Source organism: Hemitrygon akajei, chromosome 8 (assembly GCF_048418815.1).
Source record: "Hemitrygon akajei chromosome 8, sHemAka1.3, whole genome shotgun sequence".
Classification (NCBI taxonomy): Eukaryota; Metazoa; Chordata; class Chondrichthyes; order Myliobatiformes; family Dasyatidae; genus Hemitrygon; species Hemitrygon akajei.
The window spans coordinates 7,960,039-7,972,771 of record NC_133131.1 but is presented as its reverse complement, the minus strand read 5'-3'; the positions used below and the strand labels follow the sequence as shown (position 1 = coordinate 7,972,771).

The 12,733-nt window shown below is 49.2% G+C and overlaps 1 protein-coding gene and 1 pseudogene across 3 annotated transcripts in view; one reads left to right on the top strand and one right to left on the bottom strand.

Annotated features, from left to right (window-relative positions):
* The first annotated feature begins 5,154 nt into the window (after positions 1-5,154).
* dhx40 (DEAH (Asp-Glu-Ala-His) box polypeptide 40) overlaps positions 5,155-12,733 on the top strand; it is a 47,249-nt gene continuing 39,670 nt past the window's right edge. The window contains exons 1-3 of one of the 3 annotated variants that reach the window (XM_073053149.1): positions 5,155-5,379; positions 9,843-9,988; positions 11,123-11,242. In XM_073053149.1, the coding sequence (XP_072909250.1) occupies positions 5,202-5,379; positions 9,843-9,988; positions 11,123-11,242 (444 nt within the window). In that variant the 5' untranslated portion in view covers positions 5,155-5,201. Of the gene's footprint in view, positions 5,380-6,782; positions 7,200-7,234; positions 7,380-9,842; positions 9,989-11,122; positions 11,243-12,733 lie in introns of those variants that run through there. The other 2 variants (XM_073053150.1, XM_073053151.1) reach the window with 2 other exon arrangements.
* LOC140731600 (cytochrome c oxidase subunit 6B1 pseudogene) lies at positions 12,207-12,552 on the bottom strand (annotated as a pseudogene).

Below are 12,733 nucleotides of genomic sequence, written 5' to 3'. Positions count from 1 at the left end.
GCCGCGCTGGTGAAGGGTCAGTGACAGGGGAGCGCCAGACTGTGGGAGGGGCAGGGGCGAGGGAGCGCCGCGCTGGTGAAGGGTCAGTGACAGGGGAGCGCCAGACTGTGGGAGGGGCAGGGGCGAGGGAGCGCCGCGCTGGTGAAGGGTCAGTGATGGGGCGAGGGAGCGCCGCGCTGGTGAAGGGTCAGTGACGGGGCGAGGGAGCGCCGCGCTGGTGAAGGGTCAGTGACAGGGGAGCGCCAGACTGTGGGAGGGGCAGGGTGAGGGAGCGCCGCGCTGGTGAAGGGTCAGTGACAGGGGAGCGCCAGACTGTGGGAGGGGCAGGGGCGAGGGAGCGCCGCGCTGGTGAAGGGTCAGTGACAGGGGAGCGCCAGACTGTGGGAGGGGCAGGGTGAGGGAGCGCCGCGCTGGTGAAGGGTCAGTGGCAGGGGCGAGGGAGCGCCGCGCTGGTGAAGGGTCAGTGACAGGGGAGCGCCAGACTGTGGGAGGGGCAGGGGCGAGGGAGCGCCGCGCTGGTGAAGGGTCAGTGACAGGGGAGCGCCAGACTGTGGGAGGGGGCAGGGCGAGGGGAGCGCCGCGCTGGTGAAGGGTCAGTGACAGGGGAGCGCCAGACTGTGGGAGGGGCAGGGGCGAGGGAGCGCCGCGCTGGTGAAGGGTCAGTGACAGGGGAGCGCCAGACTGTGGGAGGGGCAGGGTGAGGGAGCGCCGCGCTGGTGAAGGGTCAGTGGCAGGGGCGAGGGAGCGCCGCGCTGGTGAAGGGTCAGTGACAGGGGAGCGCCAGACTGTGGGAGGGGCAGGGGCGAGGGAGCGCCGCGCTGGTGAAGGGTCAGTGACAGGGGAGCGCCAGACTGTGGGAGGGGCAGGGCGAGGGAGCGCCGCGCTGGTGAAGGGTCAGTGACAGGGGAGCGCCAGACTGTGGGAGGGGCAGGGGCGAGGGAGCGCCGCGCTGGTGAAGGGTCAGTGACAGGGAGCGCCAGACTGTGGGAGGGGCAGGGGCGAGGGAGCGCCGTGCTGGTGAAGGGTCAGTGGCAGGGGCGAGGGAGCGCCGCGCTGGTGAAGGGTCAGTGACAGGGGAGCGCCAGACTGTGGGAGGGGCAGGGGCGAGGGAGCGCCGCGCTGGTGAAGGGTCAGTGACGGGCGAGGGTGCGCCGCGCTGGTGAAGGGTCAGTGACAGGGGCGAGGGAGCGCCGCGCTGGTGAAGGGTCAGTGACGGGGCGAGGGAGCGCCGCGCTGGTGAAGGGTCAGTGTCGGGGCGAGGGAGCGCCGCGCTGGTGAAGGGTCAGTGACGGGGCGAGGGAGCGCCGCGCTGTCGGAAGGGGAGAGTCTCTCTGACGAGAGGGACAGGGGGGATGGCGGCACTGTCGAAGGGGGTCCGTCGGGGAGCCGGGAGAGCGCAGCACTGCCTGGTTTAGAGATTTCAGTCCGATGCGACCAGGTTCGGGGGAAATGTCGGTGTGCATCTCCCCGCGAACGGGACAGATCCACGGACGTGGGTCCAGGAGAGGAGGCAAGTTCCTCAGCCCGGCTCCTCCTGCCGATAACGTGGGCAAGGGGGGACCTCTGCCGGCCGGCCCTGTCACCATCTGCAAAGTCACCGGGAAACTCGCTCCAACGTCGGAAAACATTGCAAGGAGCTTGCTCTGTCAAAAAAATTGGCAGCGTAGCGGACAAGGAGTTCCAGGTCAATCTACTAGAAGCTAGGTAAGATAAGAAATCGACTCTACGGAACCAGAGGGAATAACTTCACCCGCCCCATCACTCAACCGTTCCTACAACCTATGGACTCACTTCCTCTTGATTCTCGATATTCTCGATATTTATTTGCTTATCTTAATAATAATAAATTATTATTTCTTTTTCTTGTTGTCTTTTGCTCATTGGTTGTCTGTTCATCCTGTTGGGTGTGGTCTTTTATTAATTTCATTGTGTTTCTTCTGTTTACCGTGAACACCCACAAAAATGAACCTCAGGGTTGTATGTGGTGACATGCATGTACTTTGATAATAAATATACTTTGAACTTTTGAACCGGCGTGAGTAACAGTTCACCACAATTCGGAAATAGTTTTTGTACTGTTTCATGTAGCACCATGGTCCTGAAAAACTTTGTCTCGTTTTTACTGTGTACCGTACCAGCAGTTATGGTCGAAATGACAATAAAAAGCGACTTGACTTGGAACTGTTCTGAAAACCGAAAGAATCACTTTCAAGGATTCCACAACTTAGGCGCTCAGCATCATTTGTTTTGTATTTACCAGATCGGCCTTCCTTTGCACATTCGTTGTTTGTCAGTCTTTGTTTTTTTAAAAATCAATTCTAATGCATTTCCTTATTTTTCTGTAAATGCTACAAAAAGTAGTGGGTACGGCCCAGTCCATCACGGGTAAAGCCTTCCCTACCTTGAGCGCATCTACACGGAGAGTTGTCGCAGGAAACCAGCATCCATCATCGGGGACCCTGACCACTCAGGTCATGCTCTCTTCTCACTGCTGCCATCAAGAAGAAGGTACAGCAGCCTCAGGTCCCACACCACAAGGTTCAGGAACGGTCATTACCCTTCAAACATTAGGCTCTTGAACCAGAGGAGATGACTTAATTCAACTGCACTTGCCCCATCACTGGACTGTTCCCACAAGCCATGGACTCACTTTCAAGGACTCTTTATTTGGATAGGTACATGGCTGGGAGGGGTATGGAGAGCTGTGGTGTAGATTCAGGTTGTTGGGGCTAGGCAGAATAATGGACTAGATGGGCTGAAGGGCCTGTTTCTGTGCAGTTGTGCTCTATGATTCCATGTGCTCATCTTTTTTAACACTTTCTCCAGCCCTTAACTCTCTAAAATTGCCAATCTGTTACAGTTCTCACATTTCCTCCTTCCTGGCATTGCTGCTGTGGCTTCATCGCTCTGGAATTCCCTCCCTGACCCCAAGGTTATTCGCCTTTTTAAAAGCTCCTTATTTGTTCCTGTTCAAGTTTATTGTCATTCAGCTGCACAAGTGTACTCAGCTAAATGAAACAATGATCCTCAGGGACCAAGATGCAAAACACAGTACATATATCACACACAGCACATAACATAACTCTAACACAATCATATTGACAGATAAAAGGAAGTATTCTGTAGATGTACAGAGAGTGCATTTATGACACATCCTGTAGTTAGATATACAGTACTACAGTATAATGCTGCTGGTGCTGTCATAAATATTGTGTACTGGGTGACAGCAGGGTGCTCAGAAGTCTCATAGCCTGGGGGAAGAAGCTGTTACTCAGCCTCACAGTCCTTGTTCTTATACTGTGGTACTTTTTGCAATACAGTAGGAGGTCAAAGAGATTGTGGGACGGATGGAGGGGTCTGTGACAATCCTGAGCGCTCTGTGAATGCAGCACTTCTGGTGTATGTCCTGGAATGGTGGGTGGGGAGAGCGAGACGACCACCCATCAAAATCTGTGGTTCTGTGTGTCCTGGTAACACAGTGGGAGATTTTACTGTGTTAAGAGGGATAAGCATTATTGTCTGTCGTTTGTTTATATGGATGACTTCACCATCAGGACCAACGTAGTCAAGCAGCTGGTGGGGACTCACAGCAGAATACTTCCCACGTGGATGGGGCAATGGAGCTGGGGGCCTGCAAAAGGAAGAGGAGAAAACTGGAAATGTAAAGGAAATTAGTCCACGCTTTACATTTGAAAAGGAAGTCAGAATCCTCCTCCTCCGAGGAGATAGAACATTACAGCATAGGAAGAGTCACTTAAGCCCATAATGCCTGTGCCGAACATCTTGTCAAATTAAAGTAAATCTCTTCAGTCTGCATTCAATCCACCTCTCTCCATTCCCACCACATCTGTGTGCCTATCTAAAAATATCTTAAGCAAGACCATCGTACCTGCTTCGACTACTACCCTGGAAGCCCATTCTAAGCACCTGTCTGTGTTCAAAGTGTTTGCCTGCCTATCTCTTCTAAACTTTGCCCCTCACGCTGATATTTTCTAGTTTTTGACACTTCACTCCTGGGGGGAAAAAAACTGCTTACCTTGTTCTCGTCTCTGTGAGGTCTCCCCTCAGCCTCCAGAGAAAACTACCCAGGTTTATCCAACCTCTCCTGATAGCACGTACTTCCTTCAACTTTTGAACTAAAATCTAAAAAGTTCAAGGGCTAAAAAAAAATCACCAATCACTTTTTTTTCACTATCTTAATCACTTCATCAGTATTGCAAAACTTTGCATGCCTGTTCACTCTTTTGTTCTAACTATGGTCGACCTTGAATAATACTTTGTGAATGCTGGCATTTGTTTCATTGTTGGAGACACAAGTACATGTACAGAAACAGGTTTGTCGTTACAGCTGTGCAAGCATATGCTTGTGCGTCTGACAACAAACTCAGCGTTGAGATTGAAAACAACTTTTGATAAGATGGACTGTTGATCTCACAGTCTACCTCCTTATGGCTTTTTGGCTGCCCACCCAGCCCTTCCTTTGTATCTGTAACATTATATTCTGGATGTTATTTATTTATTTAGTGATACCAGCGTGGAGAAGACCTTCCAACACACCCACTTAACCATACGGGAGGAAACTACAGCACCAAGGAAAACCCACGCATTCCATAGGGAGAACGTACAGACTCCTTACAGAACGGTGCCAGAGTTGAATGCCCTGAGCTGTAATAGTGTTGCACTATCCCTGATGACTCCATGGGGCCCTATACAGCCTACACCACACTTCCTCAGTAACTGTAACACTGTATTCTGGATCTTGCTTTTCTGTTGCAGATGAAATGATCTGTGTGGATGGCATGCAAAACAAAGTTTGTCTCACTTTGAGTCCTGATGATAAAAAGTGTCAGCCTGAAACATCCACTATTAATTTCCTCAATAGATGCTGGCTGACCAGCTGAGTTCCTCCAGAGTTTATGTGCGTGTTGATCAGACTTCCAGCATCTGCAGTCTCTCTGACGTCAAAAATTTTCACTGTACATTATTAGTACGTGCGACAATAATAAATAAATATAATTTGCAGAGGGTGCTGTTCCGGTATTAGACAGGAGGGGGAGCAGCTGGGCGGAACCAGACCCTGCCGCAGCGCGGCGTCCCTCTTCCCCAGGGTAAATGCACGAGCTCCTTCTGGCGTGATGACGTCAGAGGGCTCGGCGTACGGAGGCCCGTCCGGGAGTCCGAGCTCGGGCCTCGGGGTGTGGATGTACCGGGAGAGCGGGGGACGAGGCGACCGGGGCGGGCCTCGGTCCGGGTCGCTGCCCATCCAGAAGCACAGGGAGCAGCTGGTTGAAGCGGTTCGGGAGCATCCGTTCCTCATAGTGACCGGAGAGACGGGCAGTGGGAAAACCACGCAGTTCCCGCAGTATCTGCACCGGGCAGGTGAGGCCGGAGCCGCAGGGCCCTCCATGGTTACCCCGGGACGGGTCCCGTTGCCTCCACAGATGCTGCTCGAACCGCTGATTCCGGCGTTTGCGGACTACAAATCGGGAGAGTCCACAATTATGCGTCCGGTGATGACCAGAAGGGAATAATCTTGCACTGTCCAACCTGGCACCCTAAATGTAAACGTTAGAGAGCTATAACGGATGGCTTTCATACCTCAGAGTGTGCAGCTTCGTTCAAAGGATGGTGAATTGGCGATGCCTAACATGGAAGAAAGGGAGCAAGAAAATGCAATAGTTATTCTTCCCTCTCAGTCACCAAAAACACAAAAGGATAAATGATCCAAACACAGCTAGCAAAAGGATAGTTTTACATCGAAAGCGGATTCGTTTTAAGAAGCAAGCCCATGGATTGCGAGCAGATTGAAATTCAGAAACCAAGAGGTTGAGCAAGAGGGTAAAAATACACTGTGAGAGTAAACTGCGAGGAACCTAAAAGCAGATTGTAAATGCTCGCATTTAAAATAAGACAGTTGTAGATCCTCACAGTCACAAACAGAGAATTTATCATGGTGGGGGAATAAAGAAATGGAAAACTAACCACAAACAAGAGAAAATGTGCAGATGCTGGAAATCCACACGCACAAAAATGCTGGAGGAACTCAGCAGGTCAGGCGGCATCTATGGAAAAAAAGTACAGTCAACATTTTGGGCTGACGTTGCAGTCGACTACTTTTTTTTCGTAGATGCCTGGCCTGCTGAGTTCCTCCGGCATTTTATGTGTGTTGCAAGTAATTAACCAAATCCTTCGTCTTTGTCTTCTTTGAAGGGATCACAGATAACTTCCTAGAAATGCGAAAGGTCTCAGATGAAACAAAAATGAAAGATCATCATTCTTGTGCCATGTTGTATGATGTGGGTGATCGTGGTCTCATAACTGTGGCTGGTCTTGGCAAATTTTCTACAGAAGTGGTTTTCTGGGCAGTGTCTGTACAAGATGGGCGATCCCAGCCATGATCTATACTCTTCAGAGATTGTCTTTAGCATCAGTGGTTCCACAACCAGGGTACCATCCACCACCTGGTCCCATGGTTTCATGTGACAGCGATTGGGGGACTAAGGTGCCACACCTCGCCCAGGAATGACCTGCAGGCTAGCAGAGGGAAGCCTTTCAACTCCTTGGTGTTGATGTATCTCCACCCTACCACCAAATTCAAGGATATTAGTATCATTTTAAATAAAAGTGCTGCAGTAGCTGTTCTAAATTTTCCAATCACATGGAAGATAAATAGTTTGGCCCATCAACTCTGTGACAACTCTCAGAGCATACACACTCTCCCTCTTAGTTTCCTTAACACATTCTCCATCGTACCTCTGGATTCTCCTATTGCTCAATATATTAGGAAAACTAAAAGCAGCCTATTAATCTACAAGATAGCCCATCTTTGGAATATTAATTTATGAAGAGATACACCATGGAACAGGCCCTTCTGGTCCTCCGAGCTGTGCTGCCCAGCAACCCATCAATTTAACCCCTAGCGTAATCACAGGGCAATCTACAATGACTAAGCAACCTACTAACTGGTGTGTCCTTGGACTGTGGGAGAAAACCAGAGGAAACCCCTGTGCGTATGGGAGGAATGTACAAACTGTCTCACGGAGGACGCTGGAATTGGACTCCCAACACCCCAAACTGTAATATCGTCGTGCTAACCAGTAGGCTGCCATATTGGAGGGAACCAGCACACCCAGGACAGTGTGCGAACTCCACATGGTCAAGTCACAGGAGGACCAGATTTAGCGAGGGTCACCGGAACTGTAAGGGAGTTGTGCTAACTGTTGCCCCATTAAGCTGAGGGCTTCTGGGGGACTGGAATCTGAAAAGTCTCCAGGGCCTGAAAATTTGCTCACCAGAGTGCTAAAGATTAGCTTTACTTGTCACACATACATTGAAACATTCAGTGAAATGTGTTGTTTGCTTCAAACCAAATCAACAAGGTTTGTGCTGGGCCGTCTGCAAGTGCCACCATGCTTCCAGCCCCAGCGTAGCTTCCTCACTAACCCTAACTGTATATATTTGGACTGTGGGAGGAAACAGCAGCACCTGGAGGAAACCCACACGGTCATGGGGAGAGCGTACAAACTCCTCACAGACACCAACAGGAATCAAACCCCAGTCTTACCGCTGGCGCTGTGAAGCGATGTGCTAACCATTACTGTTCCGCCCCAATTTGCTGAATAACTTTAAGAAGGAGATGGATAGATGAAAGGTTTATGAGGAATCTGGGAATATCGTATTGGACTGAAGAACAGCCAATATCTTATTGAATGGCAGAGCAGTCTTGAAGGGCGGAATTGTATGGCAAAGTCAAAAAGTATATTGTCATATGCACAGGTGCACTTAAAACCTTACCTGCAGCAGCATCGCAGGCACAGAATCAGAATGAGGTTCATTATCACTGGCATGTGATGTGAAATTTGTTAACTTAGCAGCAGAAGTTCAATACAATACATAATATAGAAGAAAAAAACACAATAATTATAATAAGTCAATCAATTACGGTGTATGTATACTGAATAGATTGAAAATAGTGCAAAAAACAGAAATACTATATATTACAAAAAAGTGAGGTAGTAGTGTCCAAGGGTTCAATGTCCATTTAGGAATCGTATGGCAGAGGGGAAGAAGCTGTTCCTGAATCACTGAGTGTGTGCCTTCAGGCTTCTGTACCTCCTACCTGATGGTAACAGTGAGAAAAGAGCATACCCTGGGTGCTGGTGGTCCATAATAATGGACGCTGCCTTTCTGAGACACCGCTCCTTGAAGATGTCCTGGGTACATTGTAAGCTAGTACCCAAGGTGGAGCCGACTAAATTTACAACCTTCTGCAGTTTCTTTCAGTTCTGTGCAGTAACCCCTCCACACCAGACAGTGATGCAGCCTGTCAAAATGCTCACCACGGTACTTCTATAGAAGTTTTTGAGTGTATTTGTTGACATGCCAAATCTCTTCAAACTCCTAATGAAGTTATAGTTGCTGACTTGCCTTCTTTATAACTGCATCGATATGTTGGAATCAGGTGAGATCATCAGAGATCTTGACACCCAGGAACTTGCTCACTCTCTCCACTTCTGATCCCTCTATGTGGATTGGTAATGTGTTCCTTCGTCTTACCCTTCCTGAAGTCCACAATCAGCTCTTTCATCTTACTGACGTTGAGTGCCAGGTTATTGCTGTGCCACCACTCCACTAGTTGGCATAGCTCACTCCTGTACGCTTTCTTGTCACCACCGTCATTTTAGCATCTTTCACAAGAAAAACATAAAGTTAAACAAATTATGCATGAAAGAGGTCGATTAGCATGAAATAAAAAGAAAGAGCATTCTAATTCAGAGTGCTCACAGCATTGCCAGACTGTAGTGATTAGGGCTTTGCTGGGTGTTGAAGGGATGGAGCTGGTATTGTGGGACTTATGGCTTTTATTATTTATTTAAGGATACAGCAACATAACAGGCTCTTCCAGCCCAATGAACCTGTGCTGCTCAATCACACCCATGTGACCAATTAAACTACTCACCTGTACACCTTTAGGGGGTAGGAAGAACAGGTGTCCGGATGAAACCCCTGTGGTCGGGCAAGAGCATGCAAACTCCTTATAACTAGCGGCGGAATTGAACCCGAGCTGTTGGCACTGTAATAGCATTACGCTAACTACTGCGCAACCCTGCAGCCTCTGTCCCTCCTGTTTGATGGTGATTGTTAAAAGATGGCATGGAGCAGATGGTGGGGATCTTTGATTATAGGTGTTGCCTTCCAGAAGCAGTGACTCACCGTGTTTCATGTGAAACAGACCCTTGGTTTAACGTCACATCTGAAAGATTGCTCCTTGGACTGAACAGGACTTCCTTGCTGCTGTGGTAGGAATGTTGGCCTGTATTGTTTGCTCTAGAGTATGTCATGTATTCACAACCCGAATGTTATTTGGGAGTGAGAGTGTGACCACCCTGAGCCCCAGGTGATACTGTGGACTGGGAATGGCTGGTTTTCACCTGCAATGGTCTCTGTAGTCCTGTCTATCTACAGGTGACCATGGCCCGTAACGTAAAGACTAGCACAACGCTTTACAGTACCAGTGACCGGGGTTCAGTTCCTGCTGCGGTCTGTAGAGTATTTGTACATTCTCCCCATGACCGCGTGGATTTAACTCTGGGTGCTCCGGTTTCCTTGCACAGTCCAAAGACATACCGGTTGGGAGGTCAATGGCTCATTGAACATTGTCCTGCGATTAGGCTGGAGTTAAATCGAGTGTTGCTGGGGGCCAGAAGGGCCGACTCCATGCTGTGTCTCAGTAAATTAATAGAATGTTTGAAAGCGAGGGGTGTTCATCGAATGGCTTTTGTGTTTTCTGGAGAAGCATGGCCTTGTTCCTTCCACCTTACGTTTCCCCTCTTCCCTTCCAGGACTAGGACAGCATGGGGTGATTGGGGTGACGCAGCCCCGGCGAGTGGCTGCCATTTCAGTGGCCCTGCGAGTGGCCGAGGAGATGGGCTGCGACTTGGGCCGGACGGTGGGCTACCAGGTGCGCTTCGATGACTGCACCTCTGAGGTGAGAAGTCACCCAAGGGTCAAGGTGCCTTTGGTTCAGTTTGAAACCTATTTGCACTGAAAGTGATAGGTAGTCAATCCAGTGTGGTTGAAATTGGATCGGAGTGGGAGGTTGTGTGCAGTGCTTGTGAAAGCTGATTGATTATTTATGGTGCTTGCTTTGTCTCAGTCCCTGTCGTGACATGTGAGTTTGTCTCCCTGTGACTCTGACTATTTCTGTGTATCATTCTGTCTGTATTTGTCACCTGGCTTTGTACGCGTTCATGTAATTTACCTTCAGCATTCAAATATAACGTAAAAGTCAGAAACGTGAAGACAGATTTATTTTTCTATCTCCCTCATTAGTCTACAATATTGATTTCAGTTCCTGGAGACCCCCAGAGCGTTTGTGCCCAAGTCAAGGGGCAAAATGTTTTTCATGCCCCCCCGCCCAGTTCTTATGTCATCAGTCCCAATAGAAGTCTACGAAGAAAAGAAAAAAGGTGGGAGGAGGCTTTGTACAACATGCATCGGACGGGCTGAATGGACTCCCTCTGTGCTGGAGGTATTCAACAAGTCAGGCAGCATCTGTGGAGGGGAATGAGCAGTCGCTGTTTCAGGCCAAGACCCCCCCCCACCAATCAGGACTGAAATCAGACCCATCTCTGTTACGACATTCTGGTCCATCGTGGCCTCTGCCGCCATGGTGAGGTCCCTCTTGGGTTGGAGGAGCAGCGCCTCATTCCACTGGGCATGGAAATTGAACTATCAGACATCTGCTTATTTCTCTCCCCATCCCCTTCCCTCATTTTCTATTCTCCATTCTCATTTCCCTCTCACCCATTTCCTCACCTGCCTCTGCTCCTCCTTTCCTTTCTCCTGTGGTCTGCTATCCTCTCCTGTCAGTTTCGTTCTTCTTCAGCCCTTTACCATTTTCACCAACACCCCCTTCCTGCTTCTTACTTCATCACCTTCCCCCTCACCTATCACTTCTATCTTGTACTCCTACCCCTCCCCCTCCCTTTCCAGTCCCGATAAGGTGGCTCAGCCCGAAATGCCGACCGCTCATTCCCCTCCATAGAGGCTGCCGGACTTGCTGAGTTCCTCCAGCACTTTGTGTGTGTTGCTGATGTAACAGCTCTTCCTTTTGACTCAGGACACTGTGATCAAGTACATGACTGATGGCTGCCTGCTACGGGAGATCCTGCAGGACCCTGGTCTCAATAAATACAGCGTGATCATTCTGGATGAAGCCCATGAGAGGAGCCTCAGCACTGTTAAGTAACACTTCAACATTCTTATGAAGTAGGTCTGTTTGGTTAATGCCATTTCTCTAGTTAACTTGCTGTCTGGCCAAAGGCAGGAGGCCTTTCCTGGGGTTGGAGTTCTGTCTGTGTGTGTGAGTGGGGGTGGGAGAGTGGCTTGTTTGTTGCTGTTGTTGCTGTTTGTGTTCAGCTCAACATACTGGGCATGCTACATTAGCTCAAATGTGTGGCGCCATTTACAGGCTGAACCCCAGCACGTCCTTTGGTGTGTGGGTATTAACACAAACATCACATTTCACTGTACTGTATGTTTCAATGTACGTGTGATAAATCGGAATCAGAATCTGAAATTCTATCGGTATTGGTCACCTTTCCTTAATTTCCAAATTCAAAGTAAATCTATTATCAAAGTACACATAGGTCACCATATACAGTAGAAACTTAAGAATTGTTTTCTTGTGAGCATACACAGTAAATCTAATAACCATAATAGATTCAATGAAAGACCGCAGCAACTTGGCCGTTCAACCAGTGTGTAAAAGACAACAAATACAAAAGAAATAATAATAATAAATAAATAATAATTACAAAGAACATGAGATGAATAGTACTTGAAAGTGAGTCCATAGGTTGTGGGAACATTTCAGTAATGGGGCAAGTGAAGTTATCCCCTCTTTTTCAAGAGCCTGATGGTTGAGGAGTAGTAACTGGCGGTGTGGGTCCTGAGGGTCCTGTATCACTACCTTTTTCTTTGAGGGAAGGTCTCCTTGTGGAAGCATTTTATTGTTGAATTACAGATGTTAAAAGAGAGCTCGAAGTCAGTGAAACCCCAAAACCTATCTCCAACAGAAAAAGGGAGCAGAGAGCTGGGGGAGGGCTCGTGAACATTAACCCCACCACACCCCCTCACTCAATCAGCAAAGGTCCAAGGTAGACTTTGGGTAAGAGAGAAAACGACAAGAGACCTTGGGGGTGGGGGGTGGGGATAGAGGAGGAGCGAAAGAGAAGCATGTCCCAACTGGTCATTCAGATCTTCCCAGGGAAGCTTCCCGACTCCCTCTGATCATCCCATTTGTTAACCCAAGATCTGGGGCACAGGGATTTATATACCCTGTTATACCACTCACACACAGACACGTCTTTGCCCTGAGCGGTCAGAGCCTTCTGGCAGTGATGATAGTCCAGGTAGTTCTGGTAGCAGTTGCGAGTCTGGTTGGTGTTGGGGAACCTGGTGTGAAAGGGTGCCGTCTGGTACTGGCTGATGCGTTCCTGGATGCTTGCCATTATTCACCTTGCTGTTCGTCCGCACAGAGACCCGCCTCCTACGCCTGCCTGCCCGCCGAATCCTGTACCACCTTCTTGATGACAGCAGTGAGAAGAGAGCATGGCCTGGATGGTCAGGGTTCCTTGATGATGGACATTGCTTTCTTGCGACAGTACTCTGTGTAGATGTGTTCAGTGCTGGGGAGGGCTTTACCCGTGATGGATTGGGCCATATCCAC